Source organism: Xiphophorus hellerii, chromosome 8 (assembly GCF_003331165.1).
Source record: "Xiphophorus hellerii strain 12219 chromosome 8, Xiphophorus_hellerii-4.1, whole genome shotgun sequence".
Taxonomy (NCBI): Eukaryota; Metazoa; Chordata; class Actinopteri; order Cyprinodontiformes; family Poeciliidae; genus Xiphophorus; species Xiphophorus hellerii.
Window position 1 is genome coordinate 8,474,381 of NC_045679.1, and position 20,711 is coordinate 8,495,091.

At 38.0% G+C, this 20,711-nt stretch overlaps 1 protein-coding gene across 1 annotated transcript in view; it reads right to left on the reverse strand.

Moving 5' to 3' along the window:
* LOC116724916 (probable flavin-containing monoamine oxidase A) overlaps nt 1-20,711 on the reverse strand; it is a 75,031-nt gene that overhangs the window by 19,281 nt on the left and 35,039 nt on the right. Inside the window, exon 9 of the mRNA XM_032570708.1 lies at nt 3,119-3,277. Within this exon, the coding sequence (XP_032426599.1) occupies nt 3,119-3,277 (159 nt within the window). The remainder of the gene's footprint in view (nt 1-3,118; nt 3,278-20,711) is intronic.

A 20,711-nucleotide genomic window follows, 5' to 3' on the forward strand; every position in this document is an offset into this window, starting at 1 on the left:
TTGATTTTGGTGCGGGAAAGTCAGTAAACGTCTCTGGATAAAGGTGGATCTGCTTAGTGTGAGAAACTGATGATGGTGATAATTTCATCCTGATTTAAAAATAAAAAAGTAAATTTGGATGGGCCAGAAGGGCCACAAATGGCCCCCAGCCCACACTTTGAACACCCCAGCTTTAGAACACCATAAAAATCAAATCAGTTTTTTGCATAGTGTCAAATTACAATGTGAAAATATGTTAAATATGTAATTTTAAGACATGGTCCTTGTATTTTGATTGATTCTTTCCCACGTTGACATTCAGAACAATAATTTTCGATACGTTTCGAGTCTCTCTTGGTACTCCAGCTTCCTTTCACAGTCCAAAACCATGACTGTTAGGCTAGGATAGATTTATTAGACTAAAGTTAGTTAAAATTAGTCATAAATAAGTTCTCTGTCATTCAGCAATCTAAAACTCTTGCAGGGGGATTTAATGTAGGGCATGAGGGTCCAAATGAAAAATGGCATATCCGATCAACAACTTCATCTTATTTAAACAGCACATGCTGTGCATAATTGTAACCCTTATGCCCGCTTGCATCACACGCTACCACATTTCCTCTGTGTTCAGAAGCAGAGCGGCAAGTGGAGGTTAATTATTAAGAACCTTTTGCTGCTCGTCTCTGCAGGGTGACAGCTACTGCAGCTGCAGAGCGTTAAAGCAAGGCAGGAAAACGACCTAAATTGCAAAAACAACACCAGACACAATGTTGGGTTTTGTCTTTTTTTCTCCCCGAGTAAAAAAAAGTATTAAAAAAGGGGAAAAAAAGGCAAAGGAATTATATTCTTGTTGGCTATGAGTGCAAGAAGAGTTCCTGGTGAAGATCTGGAACACTTACAGCTGTTTGAAAATGTTAAAATTGTTTTTACCCGCCAAAAATTAAGCAGAGTAGAACCAAGAAGGAACATTTTCACCTGGAGTTAAAAAAAAAGAAGTACAAAAGGTCATTGGCAGCAACAGCGCCAATAGTGACTTACAGTGTTTTCACACCTGATAGTCCGGTAGACTTGGTTCAAATGGGGACAGAAATTGCAACATTTGTTACATTTTCAGCTGGTGCTGTTTGTTTTCACACTGCATTGGGTCAAAACAAGCAAACCTTTTGAAAAACCTGTTCACCTCCTCACCTGTGGGGGCGCTGCGTCAAGAACCACTGAAGGAAATGACCCAAAATCTCAGAAGAAAACACTGAGCGCAACTGTTTTCTTTGCAAAGTGTAAACAAAAATAGAGCGGAGTCAGATCTTAGTGGTTGTAGGATTTCTCTTTTGTCTCTTTTGACAAAAGAGACTCACAAGTTTGATTTAGCTGTACTTAGTTATCTGAGCTTTATTTCGCTTCCTGGTCTCTGGTCTGCTCAGTGTTCACATATTTATTCAAACCGCACCAGAGTTTGATTTTTTTGGTCCACATCAGAGATTGATTACGCATTCACACCTCCCGAAATAAACCAGACTTTCTAGGCAAACGAACTAGAATCGGATTAAAGCAGACTAAACAGGGCTGGTGTGAATGCACCCTTAATTTAGAAAAGAGACGGGACTAAACACAAATAGGTTGAGCCAGGAGCTAAACAAGTGGTTTTAGAAGATGGCCGTAACAATTATGTCAATTGCTTTTTCTGTGAAAGAAAGACAGCTAAATATAGTATTACTCTTTTAGGAAAGAGACACAGCTAAAAAACAAAAGCACTGAGCTAAGTGTACTTTCTAAAACCAAAATTCAAGAATTAACGCCAAAGGTTTAATCACCAGGAGGAGACGGTGTTAAACCAGAGCAACTGACCTGCTAGCAACAGAGAATAGCTCCATTATAGGCTTCATACAAGAAAAAGAGCTAGCTAATCACAAAAACATGGAGTCAGGTATACTTTCTATTCTATTTTAGCACTGCAAAAGAGGTAATGTAAACAATAGCTTTGCCATTTATTTTGTCTAGGGAAAAGACCTGGCTAATCAGAGAAACTGAGCTGGACAAAAACAAAAAGTAAAGTAAAGAGAAAAGAGATTCAGTTGAAAAACAAAAGCACTGAACCAAGTGTACTTTCTATTGAACAGAAAAAGACAAAAACTAACATCATCAAAAGCTCCATGAAAGGTTTCATCCCAAAAAGGAGACCCTGTTGAACAGAGCACTGAGTTGGTAACAACAGAGAATGGCTCCGTCATTGGCTTTATACAGGAAAGAAACACAGCTACACACAAAGATATGGAGTCAGGTATACTTTCTTTTGGAATAAAAACCGCAATTACAACAACAGAGTTGTCAATTACTTTGTCTAGGAAAGAAACTTTGCTAATCAGTGAAACTGAGCTGGACAAGAAAAACAACAACAACAAAAAAAACTACTCACAGGTACTGGCAGTACAATGTCCACTAATGATTTCTTTCCTGGAGTAATCTTAATAAAATCTTTTCTTTCACCTCACAACCAGAGCAAACATAAAGCAACATCTTCATTTTCCAGCCAATTAACACCTAATGAACTAAAAGCACCAGATGTCCATTGCAGAGGCCACTTAGACATAAATGTCCCTCACACTGGGTTTTGTTTTGGGCCACTTAAAAATGCTTTTATCTCCTATATTTCATGAAGTAATAGCCACTGCGAGCTGGCAGCAGCATCCCCCCCTCCATCCGCCTCATTCCTGGATGCAATTTTCTTAATGCTGCACTCAAGTAATATTGTTATTATGACAAGACACAATATTCTGCCTTTGTCTCCACACACAATGGAAATCTGCACCAGCCCTCAACATGCAGTCAAAATTGAATGAACCTCTCTGTAATGCTAATATAGCCTGTTATTTTAGAGTAAATGGGAAATAAATAAATGTTTGAAAACATTTTAGTTTTCGTGACCTGTTATTCCTGCCCAATATTTGAGCCTTTTATACCCACGCTTTCCTCATTTTACCATTAGCATGCTGCATGACTTCACATGAGATCATGCAGAATTCAAATCAAATATCAAACAAGCCTCAGGAGCGGCTGCTGCATGCAGGATGAGAGCTCTGCTAAGATAAACACAGGTTCATAATAATCTGATTAGACCGGTCTCAGTCCCTATTGACTTTACCTCTCTCGCGCTCCAAAGAGTCGCCTGCTGGCCGGAAATGAAGCCCACCAGGGCCGGGTTCCCACGTGGGCTGGTGGCGTCAAAGGTGACACAGAACGGACAGTCGGTGGAAGATCCTGCCACGATTTCTCCGGAGAAACCTTTCTCCTTCCAAAAGGCCTGCAGGAAGACAGAGACGTTCCAGCTCCATCAGCGGTTTCAAGTTAAATTCAAGTCAGCAATAAAATCCTGAATGAGATGTTCAATGGGCATCCAATTTTGAGAACAAAGATAATAATGAAAAGAGGAGTTTCTTTGATTTTCAGCAGGGGAGCATGACGTGGATCCACTCAGAGGCAGAATTGTTTTAAGCTGACAGCGCGGGGGCCACATTATGATGAGTGATTTTTTCTGCTAATTCTTACTAGACTGCTTTATTTCTGCTGTGTTTACAGTAGTGGTTTATTTTTTACAGGTGTGGAAACAATAATACACTTATTCCCCTCAGTCAGGAGGTCAGTTTACGTCCAGACGGGCCTTCAACACCAGTTAAAAAAGAAAAAGGGAAGAAAATAATTTGGATATTAGTACTTACCCGATTTGATTTATTTATTTTTTTTACCAAATTTAATTTTATTTTCCATTTTGTCATTTATCTACCCGTGATGTTGTGATTGTTGTGAAGCACTGTGCTCAGCAGAGGTTGTTGTAAATGTGACACATATGTAGCAGGGTTCTGTAGACGTTTGTAACTGTTATTATTAATGTTGCACATATTAGCTGTGTTTAATTTTACAAACGCTAACTGCTGCTCACTGCTCACTGGGAGCTTTTGCACCGCAGTTTGTTCAGGGTTATGGAAGTTAACCTACTGGACCTGAGATGAGCATAAAAAGGTCAGACATAAAAAAAAACTTTCACTTGACTTCCTTGTATGACTAAAACATTTTGGTTCAGATGATGATGTAATGTTACAAATATGACCCAGGGGCCACCAGACATTCACATTATATTTCTAACATATTCATTACTGTGTTGACAGTGTAAAACTTCCATCATCCAGCCTGAACGTTTTACAAATTCTTGCTCTCCATAGTTAAACCTTACTAACAAACATAGATCCGTATTTTTTAAAGGCTGTTATAGATGTGCAAACTAAGGAATCCGTCCTCCCTGAAATTTTCACGTTCTGCCACAAGCACAAACTTTTTTTCACTCTAGTTTTCTGTGATTTGCACAAAGAAATCTGAAAAGTGTGGTGTGCACATGAACCTGCAAGTATTTAGAGGTAAGTCTTCACCTCCAGTTCTTTGAAAAATACCTCAAGGTCTGTCAGACTGCATGGAAAGCATCTGTGAACAGCAATTTTCAAATTTTGCTACAGATTCCAACTGGATTTGGGTCTGGACTTTGACTAGGCCACTCTAACACACACTGGCCCAGTCTCCACTCTTGTGCAGGCTCAGTTTTTCTTCCAGAACTATCCTGTATGTTACTCCATCGTAAAGTCTGACCAGCTTTCTGCCTTATGCAGAATTAATCTTCTGATCCCAACGGTATTTTGCGTGAAAGCCAAAAAAATTTTGATTTTGATCTCATCTGAACAGAGCACCTTCTTCCACATGTTCGTGTCGACTCCAGAGTTTTATTTCTGGAGTGTATGACTTTTAGTCATACACTATTTTAGCTGAAATACTCTTCCATCTAAGCTGTGGATCTCTGCAGCTTACCAAAGTCATTTTTGCACTTCTTGGCTGATTAATTTTGAAGATGTCTAAGCATGTTGGTTAAGGTGGACAGCTATGTCTTGATATAGTTGTGCCATCAAACGCTGGACTGAACAGAGCTCTGTAAAATTTTACAAGCTTTGAATAATATGTGTTGGTCTGTCACATAATGTTCCTATAAAAAACAGTTTGTAGGTTTAATATAAAAAATGTAAAAACTGTTTTGCCAGGCGTCTCTAGTTGCAATAGCACTAAATCCAACAGTGAATGCTCCTTATGATTGTGGTTTTTTTTTTTTTTTTAAAAAACATTGCAATAAACAGCAGAATCACAGTTTCATGTTTTATTTCAGTGAGTGACTTGTAAACATCTTTATTAGGATCCCTGTTTTATTTTCTGAACAAATGAATCAAACTCTGAATTCAGAGGCGCTGATTCGAGTCAGGCAATGTCACGTTGAAGACAGACATGCATGACAAGAAGGTGTTTATTTTTGGTTGTAGATGGGAAATTGGCAGCTGGAACAGATTTATTCTCAATATCAATCTGAAACCGCACACAGCAAATCAGGACAGTTATTTTCCTGGAAGCTCGAAAAAGAAGAGCAAAGAATACAAATGTTCATGGAGAGCTGACAAGAGCATCCTGGGTTGCTTACATAATGTTCAAAAAAAGTGCTATACAAATAACCTAGATTTGATTTGATTACTACATGTGTAACGTAACATTTAAAAAAAATCTTTTTATGTACATTTTCCTGTTAATGTTTCACTTCACGGGTGTCAAACTCATTATCGTTTGACATGAATGCTCTTAAAGGGTTCAGTCGTGCCAGAAAGTATTGATAAAACCTGTTCACAAGCTGTTGAAATATCAATAAATTCTTAAAATGAAATCATATTACTGAACATCTTTTAAGTCCCTCCACTGATACTTTTTGTGATTTTTTTGCAATAAAAATCAAAGTGTTTGTGGTACTAATTTGGTAATATTTGAGCTTATTTATGACGGTATATGTGACTTTACATTACTCACTGTATAGATCATAGACTATAGTTTGACATCAATTAAGGCAGAAGCAGCTACAAGTAAAGTTTTTGACAATTTTTGAGAAAAATCTACAGTAAGCTCTCAATTATGCATTAATGCAAAAAAAGTGCAAGAATTTGTTGATTTTCCATGACAATTCTTAAGAAACTGGAAGGACTGATATAATTTGGCAGTAAGCAGATAAAAACTGCATTGATTTGGCTGATAACATAATATTTAAGCACATTTAGTACTTAGTCTAGAATCTAGAGGGCCACATAAAAGGCTACGGCGGGCCGGATTTGGCCCACGGGCTTCGAGTTTGACACGTGTTTTACTCTATCCAAAGCAGAAAAGTTGTTCATCTTTTGCTATTTTTTACAGAAAATTAACAATAAAACAAAATTTGGCATCATATTCCACAGGTTGGGGCAACGCTACTTCAGAATAGATGTGATGGGAGGCACCCGGTAGAAGTGAGCTGAAATGACACGAGGACTGATCTGCAAAAAGGCAGGAGGGCTGGATAACACGACTGACTAGGCTGATCCAGATGAGTGACAGCCCTCTGAGCTGTTTGGGGGTGGGATGGTGTCAACCTGTCAGCTTAATTAGTCACCGTGTTTGTCTGGAAGGATCATGTCAACATCCTTCAGCACAACCAGCAAATGTTGTGCAAATGTTCTCATGAAAAAATAAGAATTTGGCTCCCTTTGCATATGCTAGTTGTAGCCTGCCGGCGACTTCGTGTAATGATAAGAGCCATAAATGTAGCAACAACAAAGGCTTTTGGGTAGGACAAACTGTTTTGAATCTGCACCAAATAACACTCACATTACATTATTTAGGCCTCTTTTCATTCCAGCTAGGATTATATAAACATCTGTACTTTCGCCAGAGATGAAAACGCGGGCCTGTGTTCGCACAAGTTCAGCTGTTCAACACAAACTTCTTACTGTGACAATTTTTATTGTTTTCAGATTACTGTGCAGTCGGATCGGACGTACATCAATTCTACACTCGTTTGACAGCAGAAACAAAATTTTTTATAAATTTTTCCATTGCAAACATTGATAGGACAATATTAAAATGAGGTTAGGCTATCATCAGTACAAGTATAGCTGTAAAAAATACAGTTTACATCACTATTCTTCATATTAGGAGACTGATCTGCTCATTTTATTTTGTGTTACAAACATTCTTGTGCATTTATCTTTGCTTTGCATCAGGATAACGTCACATGCAGGACAAAAGCTGCAAAGAATGAATCCTGAACTTAAAGAAAGATGTTTTGGATCATCAACAACTTCAAAGTGGGAGTTTCTGCTGCACCAAAACTGCTTTTCAGGACATTAAAATCTTTATCTCCAAAAGAGAGAATCATTGGATCACCAGTGCAGAGCCATCTCGACAGTGGCAACAGCTTCCAGTGAGCACTAAGACCAGCTGTGCCCTGATTTTCTAATCTCAAGGTCAAACGGACAAAATCGCCCAAACCATGCAACATGTGGACCTACAAGCAGGAAACATCAGATTCACCCAAATCCAACAAACTGTCAACTTAAAATATTTAATTTGAGACAAAATTAGATCATTTTCAATCAGGATTTGATCCAGACATCGATATCCAGCATGTAAGATTATCTAATTTACAAATTAGATTTTTAGTCATAAATTATGAATAAGGATCAACCCTGGAAATTTGTTAATCATTAACTATCCTGTTTGCTATATAAAACGTTTGTAGCATATAAACACAAAACTTGTCCAAAAATCCAAACAGAGTTTGTGCTACAGCCAAATATCTTGGCTTTATATCAGTTTTTTACATCATATTTAGCTCAGTTTTTATTTTTATTCCTAGCAGAAAGTTTGTGTTAGTTAATGAAGCATGAAATCACTGAGTCCGTTAATGTCCGATAAGGTACAACGACGGAAAACACACTCTCAAGCTTTTTGCATTGAGAAACCATTTATTTGGCTTCATATATTCAATCTTGTTCCTATTTTATTCCACTGTCAGGCCGTTCTGTTCAGTGTAAATTCTGAGAAAATTATCGAAGGCCAAAGTAGAGGGAATAAAGAGATGGGTAAAACAGTGAAGAAATATCCACAACACATAATGTGACAGTACTGTCAGGATTTAAATGTGAGTGTAGGAGGTTAAATCAATAACAGCAACATGTTTTTCAGCTTTAGTTACACCTATTCACCAGACAAATGCAGAAAACTGCCTTTGTGTTTCCTGTCTTTCACAGATTTCAGCTAAAGAAATTGTAGATCATAATGTTATTACAACCATATCATGATTTTTAGACTGAAGCATACCAGTGAGTTTGGTTTTTATAATTTTCAGTTCTACTTAACAAGCAAAGAAATGGTAAAAAATGAACGGTAATTGAAACTAGAAAATTCCTGAAGAAATTTAACCGGGGCCTGCCAAAGTGTGCCCGTCGGTTTGGACCCAGCGTTCTGATGCTAGCAATTAGCATCAATGCTAAAGAAAGCTGCAATCATATGAGGAGAATCACAAGAATGTTTACTAACATGTACTTGCACCATTCAGTATGATAAAGTGAGTGTATCAGCTAAAATTAGCAAAAATGCTAATGTTAGCGTGATTGCTGTCACTAGCATGTGGGACATCACTAGGATGTTCTCTATAATGGACTTACTCTATTCAGTATACTAAACATGGCTAAAAAGTCAAATAAATAGCTAATAGCTTATTTAAGCTAAAATGCTAATGCTAACCCTAACCTGAGAGAAAAAGATAATGCAGAATAATATTATTGCACCGCCTGCGGCGGTGCACTAACCTCAGGGGCATGTTGAGGCTTTTATTTTGAGATTTTTGTTAAGATTAATTTCAAAGGTCCAAACTAATCCCATGTGTAATAGTCATTGGGTTAAATCAGTCATTTATTGCTCAAAAGAGCAATTAAATAATGTAAAATTTCTCAAGGCTTTTACTTTGAAATTTTTTTTAAGCTTCATTTCCAAGGTGCAAACTAATCCCATGTATAACAGCGATTGGGTTGAATCAGTTATATAATGCTCAAAAGAGTAATTATCTGATGTAAAAATTGTCAAGGCTTTTATTTTGAAATGTTTGTTAAACGTCATTTCAAAGGGCCAAACTAATCCCATGTATAATAGTCATTGGGTTAAATGAGTTATATAATGCTCAGAACACAAGTAGTTGATGTAAAAATATGAAAGGCTTTTATTTTGAAATTTTCTTTATGCTTCATTTCAAAAGGCCAAACTAATCCCATGTGTAATAGCCATTGGGTTAAATCAGTTATTTATTGCTCAAAAGAGCAATGACCTAATGTAAGATTTCTCAAGGCTTTTATTTTGAAATTTTGGTTAAGCTTCATTTCAAAGTGCCAAACTAATCCCATGTGTAACAATTGCTGGGTTAAATCAGTTATATAATGCTCAAAAGAGCAATTATCTCATGTAAAAATATTCAAGGCTTTTATTTTGAAATTTTCAGTATGCTTCATTTCAAAGAGCTAAACTAATATCATGTGTAACAGTGCTTTGGATGAAAAAGTCAAATAAAGCCAAAAAGAGCAACTACATGATGTAAAAATATTCAAGGCTTTTATTTTGAAATATTCATTAAGCTTCATTTTAAATTGCCACACTAATCCCATGTGTAACAATGGTTGGATAAAAGCAGCTATACAAAGTCCAAAACACAAGTAGTTCTAAAGGCCAGCTCAGTCCTCCTCTGTAGTAACTGACAGTTCCACCATGTTGTAGTTCTGACATTCAGCTCAGACCTCTTTTGTAGGCACTCAGTGTCCGCCATGTTGTAGTTCTAACCTTCAGTCATTGTAGTTCTAAAGAGCAGTTCAGCTGTCATGTGAGTGAGACAGAGAGGGAGAGACAGGATTCTAACTGTTTGAAGCAGTGGGATATCATTAGAATGTTGTCTATAATTGACTTACTCCACTCAGTATATTAAACATGGCTAACAAGTAAAAAAATAGCTAATAGCTTATTTAAGGTAAAAGGCTAATGCTAATGAACTGCCTTGCTGCGCAAGGCAGTTCCCTAACCTGAGAGAAAAATATAATGCATGCTAATATTGTTGCACCGCCTTCGGCGGTGCATTAACCTGAGGGGGATATTGAGGCTTTTATTTTGAAAAAATACATAAGCTTTATATTAAATGATCACACTAATTAAAATGTCTAACAGTGTTTGGGTTAAATCCGTTATTTACTGGCCAAAACAGCCAATAGCTCTAAATGGCGGCTCAGCCCTCTGTTTTAACTGAGTATTGATTAGAACTACAGTGATGCGTATTTGTAGTCCTAACCAGCAGCCAATCGCCTCCTGTGTTCCATTGCTATGGTTATCAATCCTCTGCTAACTGTCATGTGTGTGTGACACAGAGAGGTGGAAAAAGATTTCTATCTTTGTGAGACACCCCATTGGTTTATATGGAAAAAGCAGCCTGAACAACTCCTTGCCGTTCAGGAACCGAGAGACGTATTGGAAAACCGTTTGAAGCATATGAAAGAGCTATTTGTCGTCTCCCATAGTACCGCGATTCATATTTGTAGCTCACTCACAGTAATTGCAGTAATGAGACAAAAATGGTGCATGCAGAGCTCAGAAATTTTTCAGAAATACATGGAAGTGAATCTGGGAGATCGTCAGTTATCCTGGCGCATGATTTCGCTCTGAAGCACCTTGACAGAAAACCGTAAGCCCTAGAGAAATTTCGAAAACATTTTACCGGAGCAGGCAGGCGTATCAATGTCATGACCGAGTTTGATACCAATTGGGCGATATATGTGGGCATGAGGGCGATTTCAAAATTATTTTGTGGTCAAAAATTCTCTTCATTTCTCACTCTAAAAAAGCGGCAGTTGGTGTCAGTTATGCTCTGCGTTTCGGCAGTTGGAAATTTGGCTCGTTGGTCGCTTTTTACGTCGCCATCGTAAGTCCGATTCCTTATAAAAATAATAGCTTCCTTCTCGGCACCGAGCCGCACGTTTTGATACCACTTTTGTGGGGGTGCACGCAGCGGTACGAGCCGCATTAACGGTGATGGAAGAAAAATAAATAAAGATATAAACTAGAAAATTCCTGAAGAAATTTAACCGGGGCCTGCCAAAGTGTGCCCGTCGGTTTGGACCCAGCGTTCTGATGCTAGAAATTAGCATCAATGCTAAAAAAAGCCGCAATCATATGAGGACAATGTCAAGAATGTTGACTAACATGTACTTGCACTGTTCAGTATGATAAAGTAAGTGTATCAGCTAAAATTAGCAAAAATGCTAATGTTAGCATCATTGCTGTCACTAGCATGTGGGACATCACTAGGATGTTCTCTATAATGGACTTACTCCATTCAGTATACTAAACATGGCTAATAAGTCAAATAAATAGCTAATAGCTTATTTAAGCTAAAATGCTAATGCTAATGAACTGCCTTGCGCAGCAAAACCTGGGAGAAAAAGATAATGCAGAATAATATTACTGCACCGCCTGCGGCGGTGCACAAACCTCAGGGGCATGTTGAGGCTTTTATTTTGAAATTTTTGTTAAGCTTAATTTCAAAGGTCCAAACTAATCCCATGTGTAATAGTCATTGGGTTAAATCAGTTATATAATGCTCAAAACACAAGTAGTTGATGTAAAAATATTCAAGGCTTTTATTTTGAAATTTTCTTTATGCTTCATTTCAAAAGGCCAAACTAATCCCATGTGTATCAGTGCTTTGGATAAAAAAGTCACATAAAGCCAAAAAGAGCAATTACATGATGTAAAAATATTCAAGGCTTTTATTTTGAAATTTTCTTTATGCTTCATTTCAAAAGGCCAAACTAATCCCATGTGTATCAGTGCTTTGGATAAAAAAGTCACATAAAGCCAAAAAGAGCAATTACATGATGTCAAAATATTCAAGGCTTTTATTTTGAAATTTTCAGTATGCTTCATTTTAATGTTCCAAACTAATCCCATGTGTAACGGTGACTGAGTTAAATCAGTTAAATACAGCCCATAGCAGCAAGTAGTTGTAAAGGCCAGTTCAGTCCTCCTAGTCTTCCACTATAGTTAGAACTACAGTGATGCGTATTTGTAGTCCTAACCAGCAGCCAATAGCCTCCTGAGTTCCGTTGCTATGGTAAATAATTCTCTCTGCCAACTGTCAGCTGTGAGTGAGACATGCAGGGGGAGACAATTCTCTGTTTGAGCCAGCCAGTTTGAACTAAAAAAAGCATTGGAAACAACTCCTTCCCGTTCGGGAACCGTAATACATATTCGAAAAGCGTTTGAAGCGTATGAGAGGGCTATTTGTCGTCTCCGATAGTCCCGCGATTCATATCTCTACGTCACTCACAGTATTAACAGCGATAAGAGAAAGAAATGGTGTGCCCAGATCTGAAATTTTTGAGAAATATATGAAAATACATGGGAGAGAGCCTGAGAGAGCGACAGAAAATCCTGTCGCATGACTTTGCTCTGAAGCACCGTGACAGAAAACCGTAAGCCCTAGAGAAATTTCGAAAACATTTTACCGGAGCAGGCATGCGTATCAATGTCAGGACCGAGTTTGATACCAATCGTGCGATATTTGTGGGCGTGACGGCGATTTCAAAATTATTTTGGGGTCAAAAATTCTCTTCATTTCTCACTCTAAAAAAGCGGCAGTTGGTGTCAGTTAGGCTCTGCGTTTCGGCAGTTGGAAATTTGGCTCGTTTGACGCTTTTTACGTCGCCATCGTAAGTCCGATTCCTTATAAAAATAATAGCTCCCTTCTCGGCACCGAGCCGCACGTTTTGATACCACTTTTGTGGGTGGGCTCGCAGCGGTACGAGCCGCATTAACGGTGATGGAAGAAAAATAAATAAATAAAGATATAAATAAAGAGACATTCTATCGAGTGTAGAATAATAGGTGCCTGCCATGCAATGCATGGAGGCAGTACTGACTTGCTTCGCAAGTCAGTACTGCTCTCCTTATGCATTGCTATGGGCAGGCCCCAATAAATAAAGAGACATTCTATTGGGTGTAGAATAATAGGTGCCTGCCATGCAATGCATGGAGGCAGTACTGACTTGCTTCGCAAGTCAGTACTGCTCTCCTTATGCATTGCTATGGGCAGGCCCCAACTAGAAAATTCCTGAAGAAATTTAACCGGGGCCTGCCAAAGTGTGCCCGTCGGTTTGGACCGAGTGTTCTGATGCTAGAAATTAGCATCAATGCTAAAGAAAGCTGCAACGTAATCAATTGCATGTGGAGATTGACAAGAATATTTACTAACATGGACTTGCACCATTCAGTATGATAAAGTAAGTGTATCAGCTAAAATTAGCAAAAATGCTAATGTTAGCATGATTGCTGTCAGTAGCATGTGGGACATCACTAGGATGTTTTCTATAATGGTATTACTCCATTCAGTAGACTAAACATGGCTAATAAGTCAAATAAATAGCTAATAGCTTATATAAGCTAAAATGCTAATGCTAATGAACTGCCTTGCTGCGCAAGGCAGTTCCCTAACCTCAGAGAAAAAGATAATGCAGAATAATATTATTGCACCGCCTGCGGCGGTGCACTAACCTTAGGGACATGTTGAGGCTTTTATTTTGAAATTTTTGTTAAGCTTAATTTCAAAGGGCCAAACTAATCCCATGTCTAATAGTCATTGGGTTAAATCAGTTATTTATTGCTCAAAAGAGCAATTACCTAATGTAAGATTTCTCAAGGCTTTTATTTTGAAATTTTTGTTAAGCTTCATTTCAAAGTGCCAAACTAATTCCATGTGTAACAATTGCTGGGTTAAATCAGTTATATAATGCTCAAAAGAGCAATTATCTGATGTTAAAATTGTCAAGGCTTTTATTTTGAAATTTTTGTTAAGCTTAATTTTAAATTGCCACACTAATCCCATGTGTAACAGTGCTTTGGATAAAAAAGTCACATAAAGCCAAAAAGAGCAATTATCTGATGTAAAAATATTCAAGGCTTTTATTTTGAAATTTTCAGTATGCTTCATTTCAAAGAGCTAAACTAATCCCATGTGTAACAGTGCTTTGGATGAAAAAGTCAAATAAAGCCAAAAAGAGCAACTACATGATGTAAAAATATTCAAGGCTTTTATTTTGAAATTTTTATTAAGCTTAATTTTAAATTGCCACACTAATTCCATGTGTAACAATGGTTGGGTAAAATCAGTTATATAATGCCCAAAACACAAGTAGTTCTAAAGGCCAGCTCAGTCCTCCTCTGTAGTAACTGACAGTTCCTCCATGTTGTAGTTCTGACAGAAGGGCATTAGAATGTTGTCTGTAATTGACTTACTCCACTCAGTATATTAAACATGGCTAATAAGTAAGAAAATAGCTAATAGCTTATTTAAGGTAAAAGGCTAATGCTAATGAACTGCCTTGCTGCGCAAGGCAGTTCCCTAACCTGAGAGAAAAATATAATGCATGCTAATATTATTGCACCGCCTACGGCGGTGCATTAACTTGAGGGGAATAATGAGGCTTTTATTTTGAAAAAATACATAAGCTTCATATTAAATGATCACACTAATTAAGATGTCTAACAGTGTTTGGGTTAAATCCGTTATTTACTGGCCAAAACAGCCAATTGCTCTAAATGGCAGCTCAGCCCTCTGTTTTAACTGAGTATTGATTAGAACTACAGTGATGCGTATTTGTAGTCCTAACCAGCAGCCAATCCCCTCCTGTGTTCCATTGCTATGGTTATCAATCCTCTGCTAACTGTCATGTGTGTGTGACACAGAGAGGTGGAAAAAGATTTCTATCTTTGTGAGACACCCCATTGGTTTATATGGAAAAAGCAGCCTGAACAACTTCTTGCCGTTCAGGAACCGAGAGACGTATTGGAAAACCGTTTGAAGCATATGAAAGAGCTATTTGTCGTCTCCCATAGTACCGCGATTCATATTTGTAGCTCACTCACAGTAATTGCAGTGATGAGACAAAAATGGTGTATGCAGAGCACAGAAATTTTTCAGAAATACATGGAAGTGAATCTGGGAGAGCGTCAGTTATCCTGGCGCATTATTTCGCTCTGAAGCACTTTGACAGAAAACCGTAAGCCCTAGAGAAATTTCGAAAACATTTTACCGGAGCAGGCAGGCGTATCGATGTCATGACCGAGTTTGATATCAATTGGGCGATATTTGTGGGCGTGAGGGCGATCTCAAAATCATTTTGGGGTCAAAAATTCTCTTCATTTCTCACTCTAAAAAAGCGGCAGTTGGTGTCAGTTAGGCTCTGCGTTTCGGCAGTTGGTAATTTTGCTCGTTTTTCGCTTTTTACGTCGCCATCGTAAGTCCGATTCCTTATAAAAATAATAGCTCCAATGGCGGGAATAAGCCGCACGTTTTGATACCACTTTTGTGGGTGGGCTCGCAGCGGTACGAGCCGCATTAACGGTAACGGAATAATAATATATAATATACTAGAAAAACAAAATTTCGGAAGAAATTTAGCCGGGGCCTGCCGAGGCGCGCCCGTGGGGTTCGGGCCCGGCGTCGTCGCGCCACAAATCGGCGTCGACGCTAAAGAACGCCGCGACGTGATCAGTGGCACGCGGAGAACCGCAAGAACGTTAAGCGAGGCGGACGTGCACCATTCGGTACGATTTAAAATGTTGTCAAGGCTTTTATTTTGGAAGTTTTGTTAAACTTCATTTCAAAGGGCCAAACTAATCCCATGCGTAATAGTCCTTGGGTTAAAATAGTTATATAATGCTCAAAACACAAGTGGCTGATGTAAAAATATTCAAGGCTTTTATTTTGAAATTTTCAGTATGCTTCATTTCAAAGGGCCAAACTAATACCACGTGTAACAGTGCTTTGGATGAAAAAGTCAAATGAAGCAAAAAAGAGCATTACATGATGTAAAAATATTCAAGGCTTTTATTTTGAAATTTTCAGTATGCTTCATTTTAAAGTTCTGAACTAATACCACGTGTAAGAGTGCTTTGGATGAAAAAGTCAAATAAAGCCAAAAAGAGCAATTACGTCATGTAAAAATATTCAAGGCTTTTATTTTGAAATTTTCAGTATGCTTCATTTCAGAGGGCCAAACTAATACCACGTGTAACAGTGCTTTGGATGAAAAAGTCAAATAAAGCCAAAAAGAGCAATAACATGATGTAAAAATATTCAAGGCTTTTATTTTGAAATTTTCAGTATGCTTCATTTCAAAGGGCCAAACTAATACCATGTGTAACAGTGCTTTGGATGAAAAAGTCAAATAAAGCCAAAAAGAGCAATTACGTCATGTAAAAATATTCAAGGCTTTTATTTTGAAATTTTCAGTATGCTTCATTTCAAAGTTCCGAACTAATACCACCTGTAACAGTGCTTTGGATGAAAAAGTCACATAAAGCCAAAAACAGCAATTACCTGATGTAAAAATATTCAAGGCTTTTATTTTGAAATTATTATTATGCTCCATTTTAAAGTTCCGAACTAATCCCATGTGTAACATTGCTTTGGATGAAAAAGTCATATACGGCCAAAAAGAGCAATTACGTCATGTAAAATATTCAAGGCTTTTATTTTGAAATTATTATGCTCCATTTTAAAGTTCCGAACTAATCCCATGTGTAACATTGCTTTGGATGAAAAAGTCATATACGGCCAAAAAGAGCAATTACGTCATGTAAAATATTCAAGGCTTTTATTTTGAAATTTTCAGTATGCTTAATTTTAAAGTTCCAAACTAATCCCATGTGTAACAGTGCTTTGGATGAAAAAGTCACATAAAGCCAAAAACAGCAATTACCTGATGTAAAAATATTCAAGGCTTTTATTTTGAAATTATTATTATGCTCCATTTTAAAGTTCCGAACTAATCCCATGTGTAACATTGCTTTGGATGAAAAAGTCATATACGGCCAAAAAGAGCAATTACGTCATGTAAAATAGTCAAGGCTTTTATTTTGAAATTTTCAGTATGCTTCATTTCAAAGGGCCAAACTAATACCATGTGTAACAGTGCTTTGGATGAAAAAGTCAAATAAAGCCAAAAACAGCAATTACGTGATGTAAAAATATTCAAGGCTTTTATTTTGAAATTATTATTATGCTCCATTTTAAAGTTCCAAACTAATCCCATGTGTAACATTGCTTTGGATGAAAAAGTCATATACGGCCAAAAAAAGCAATTACCTGATGTAAAAATATTCAAGGCTTTTATTTTGAAATTATTATTCTCCATTTTAAAGTTCCAAAGTAATCCCATGTGTAACAGTGCTTTGGATGAAAACGTCAAATAAAGCCAAAAAGAGCAATTACGTCATGTAAAAATATTGAGGGCTTTTATTTTGAAATTTTCAATATGCTTAATTTTAAAGTTCCAAACTAATCCCATGTGTAACAGTGCTTTGGATGAAAAAGTCACATACCGCCAAAAAAAGCAATTAGCTGATGTAAAAATATTCAAGGCTTTTATTTGGAAATTTTCAGTATGCTTCATTTCAGAGGCCCAAACTAATCCCATGTGTAACAGTGCTTTGGATAAAAAAGTCACATAAAGCCAAAAACAGCAATTACATGATGTAAAAATATTCAAGGCTTTTATTTTGAAATTATTATTATGCTCCATTTTAAAGTTCCAAACTAATCCCATGTGTAACAGTTACTGAGTTAAATCAGTTATATACAGCCCATAGCAGCGGGTAGTTCTAAAGGCCAGTTCTCAGTCCTGATCTGTTTCAACTGAGGATAGATAGAACTACAGCGATGCGTATTTGTAGTCCAAATCAGCAGCCAATAGCCTCTTGAGTTCCGTTGCCATGGTAAATAATGGTCTCAGCAGGTGTGAGCTGTGAGTCATACATGCTCAAACACACAATTGTGTGTTTGAGCCTACACGTTTTACTGAAAAAAAGCATTGGAAACAAATCCTTCGTGTTCGGGAACCATAATACATATTCGAAAAGCGTTTCGAGCGTATGAGAGGTCAATGTGTCTTCTGCGATAGTCCCGAGATTCATATCTGTACCTCAGTCAGAGCATTTACAGTGATGAGAGAAAGAAATGTTGTGCACAGATCTGAAATTCTATTCAAATACATGGGAGAGAGCCTGAGACAGCCTCAGAAAATCCTGTCGCATGACTTTGCTCTGAAGCACCGTGACAGAAAACCGTACGGTCTAGATAAATTTCGAAAACATTTTACCGGAGCAGACAGGCGTATCAATGTGAGGACCGATTTTGATACTAATCATGCGATATTTGTGGGCGTGATGGCGATTTCAAAAATGATTTGGGCTGAAAAAGTTGTCTTCATCTCTCACTCTAATCAGCGAGAGAAGCACTCTAACTTTAGGAAAAATGAGAAACTTTGGGTCGCTTAGAGGCAAATTGTGGACAAACCGTAACTGGTATCGACGAGCCGTCTTCACTTTCGAAGAGATCGCAGACGTATCTACAAAATGAAATTTGAATGGCATTTCTAGGTGAAATTGTGACGACACAGAAAATCCTCAAAAATAGGGTATTTCTAGGATTTTTCCCATTGACTTATAATGGGGTTTTTTTCGTAGTTTTTTGCGAATTATGTCGCCACGTTAAGCCCAAATCCCACCAAAAGTAATAGCTGGAATGGCGTGAATTTTCTGCACGTTTTGATACCTCATTTGTAGGTGTGCACCCAGCGGTACGAGCCGCATTAACGGTTACGGAAGAAAAATAAAGAAGAAGAAAGAAACACTTTCTCCGACAATAGTAATAGGTTCCTGCCATTGCTTTGCATGGCAGGCCCCAATGATCTGTTCCAGGAATAAAGCAGAAAAAGTGTAATTTATTTCCTTTGACACGTAAAAAATATATAGCCTGCCAACATTATATTTACTGACATAATATGTAAACAACTCAAAATCAACTGGAAGGTCAAGGTTGATTGTTGTTGTTGTTGTTGTTTGTCCTCAACAAGCATAAAAAAATAATGTATGCCAATGATTTTTCTGGCTTGATGATAATTTTTATGCAATTTATTTCCATATTTACATTGTTCAGAGGACCAGTTATGCGTTTTCTGAAACTGCACAATTAAACTATGTTACCTTAAGTTGTTATAAAAATATCAAATTTGACAAAGAAATTTGGCTTTGTAGTTTAACACCTTGAAACTGCTGTCTCTTTAAAAACTCCTGACTTCTTGAAACTCCGCCTTCAGGAAGCCATCACAGCTTCGCTCCTCTATTTACCCTTTAAAGTTTTTAACCAGCATTTCACTTAGAAGCAGCTCGTAGTGATGCGCTGTTCCACCAGGTGTTTGCTAATTGCTGCTGGCTAGTCTGAAGGAGCAGAGTGGGGAAGCTACGGCTTGGAAACTGCAGGAGGAGCTGCGTCTTGAAGGCGGGGCTAGCTCTACCCAAGCGTTTAGCACAACTGGATGGTTGCCGTGAAGATTAAAGGATTTCTTAGACATGAGAATCAAGGCAACACTCCAGGTATGTTTTTGACGAGGGGACAACATTATAACCTGGTGTAAAGGTCAAATAGAGTCAATTTTACATAACGCTGTCCCTTTAAGTATAAATAATCTGCAGTGCCTGGCATATTTCTTAAAGTTTTTTTTAATTTACAGCAAAAATAATACTCCTAATTGAATAAAGCCCCAAAGGAGGGGTATCTGTGAGCACACGATACAAAATTCAACAAATTTACCAGCAATTTTGGAGGCGAATGTCTCCAATCTGCTTTATAGGATTCCTTTTCTACGTTCAGGCCCTATTAAACTACATGAAGACGACTCCATTGCTACTGGCATTGCCTCGGTAAATAACCTACCACTTGGGGGAGGGGGGCATTGTCACTGGTAATTGAAGAGACAGATGCCTTTGCCCGCCTGAGAAACCCTCCGTGGACTCAGACCGTGAGAGGGACAAGCTGGTGCTTCAAAGATTGCACCCAATGGGGGGATAAAACTAATCAAGAATGCAGACTGAAATATTTATGCTGATAATGCAAAATCAGCTTGGCGAGTTGATGGGGCAAAAGTGTTGCTGCGCGCTGAACGAGGACGTCATCCTAAAGAGAACTCTGCTGCCATCTGTTATCACGAGTCTCCGAGTTCCTCTGGTTATAGGTTTTCACACGAGAGTAATTCTTAGCCACTCTCTGAGATGTTCCCGCCAGGGAGACGGGAAGCAAGATGGCAGTTTAGTGCACTAAGCTCACTCCTCCGCTCGCATCAACAGGGACTGCTGGTGGTTCTTGATGTCATTTTAATGGAGCCGCTTGTATTCTCCAGAGCGCATTCCTCTCAAGCCGTTTCCAGTCAAAACACCGGCGCCGTTCGGAAATACCTCCCTGAAAACGGCCTCAAAAATGAAAAGAATAGGCGCTGCGATGACAAGATCCCACAAGCTCAGAGCCTTGGTGGCCACTGCAAGCAGCGATTTCTTTTTCAGTCTCCAGTGAAAACAAGGACTTGACAGAAGGTTGAATTTTAGATCTGACAGCTTATAACTGTTGGAAATTTAAAAAATTTCACAGTACAATGTGAGGAATAAATAAAGTCAACATACAGTATCGAATATTGCATGTTTTTGGGAGAACTTGAGTTCAAAACATATAATAATTACAACTTTGTGAAATAAAAGAGAATGGAAGGTGGAGTGTGTTCCCTTGTTTGTATATTTAGATGTTCACAAAACAGAAACTTGCAAGCAAAACTTCTCTGCATGTGAATTTAAAGTTAAAAGTAGATACTTTGGTCACTGTCCAATAGCATTAAGGCATAAAATCTGTGCCAATCACTGCAGCAAATCAGAAGAGATATTGCTGCACTGGCATCCAAGGGCATATTAAAGGATGGAGAATGGAAGCA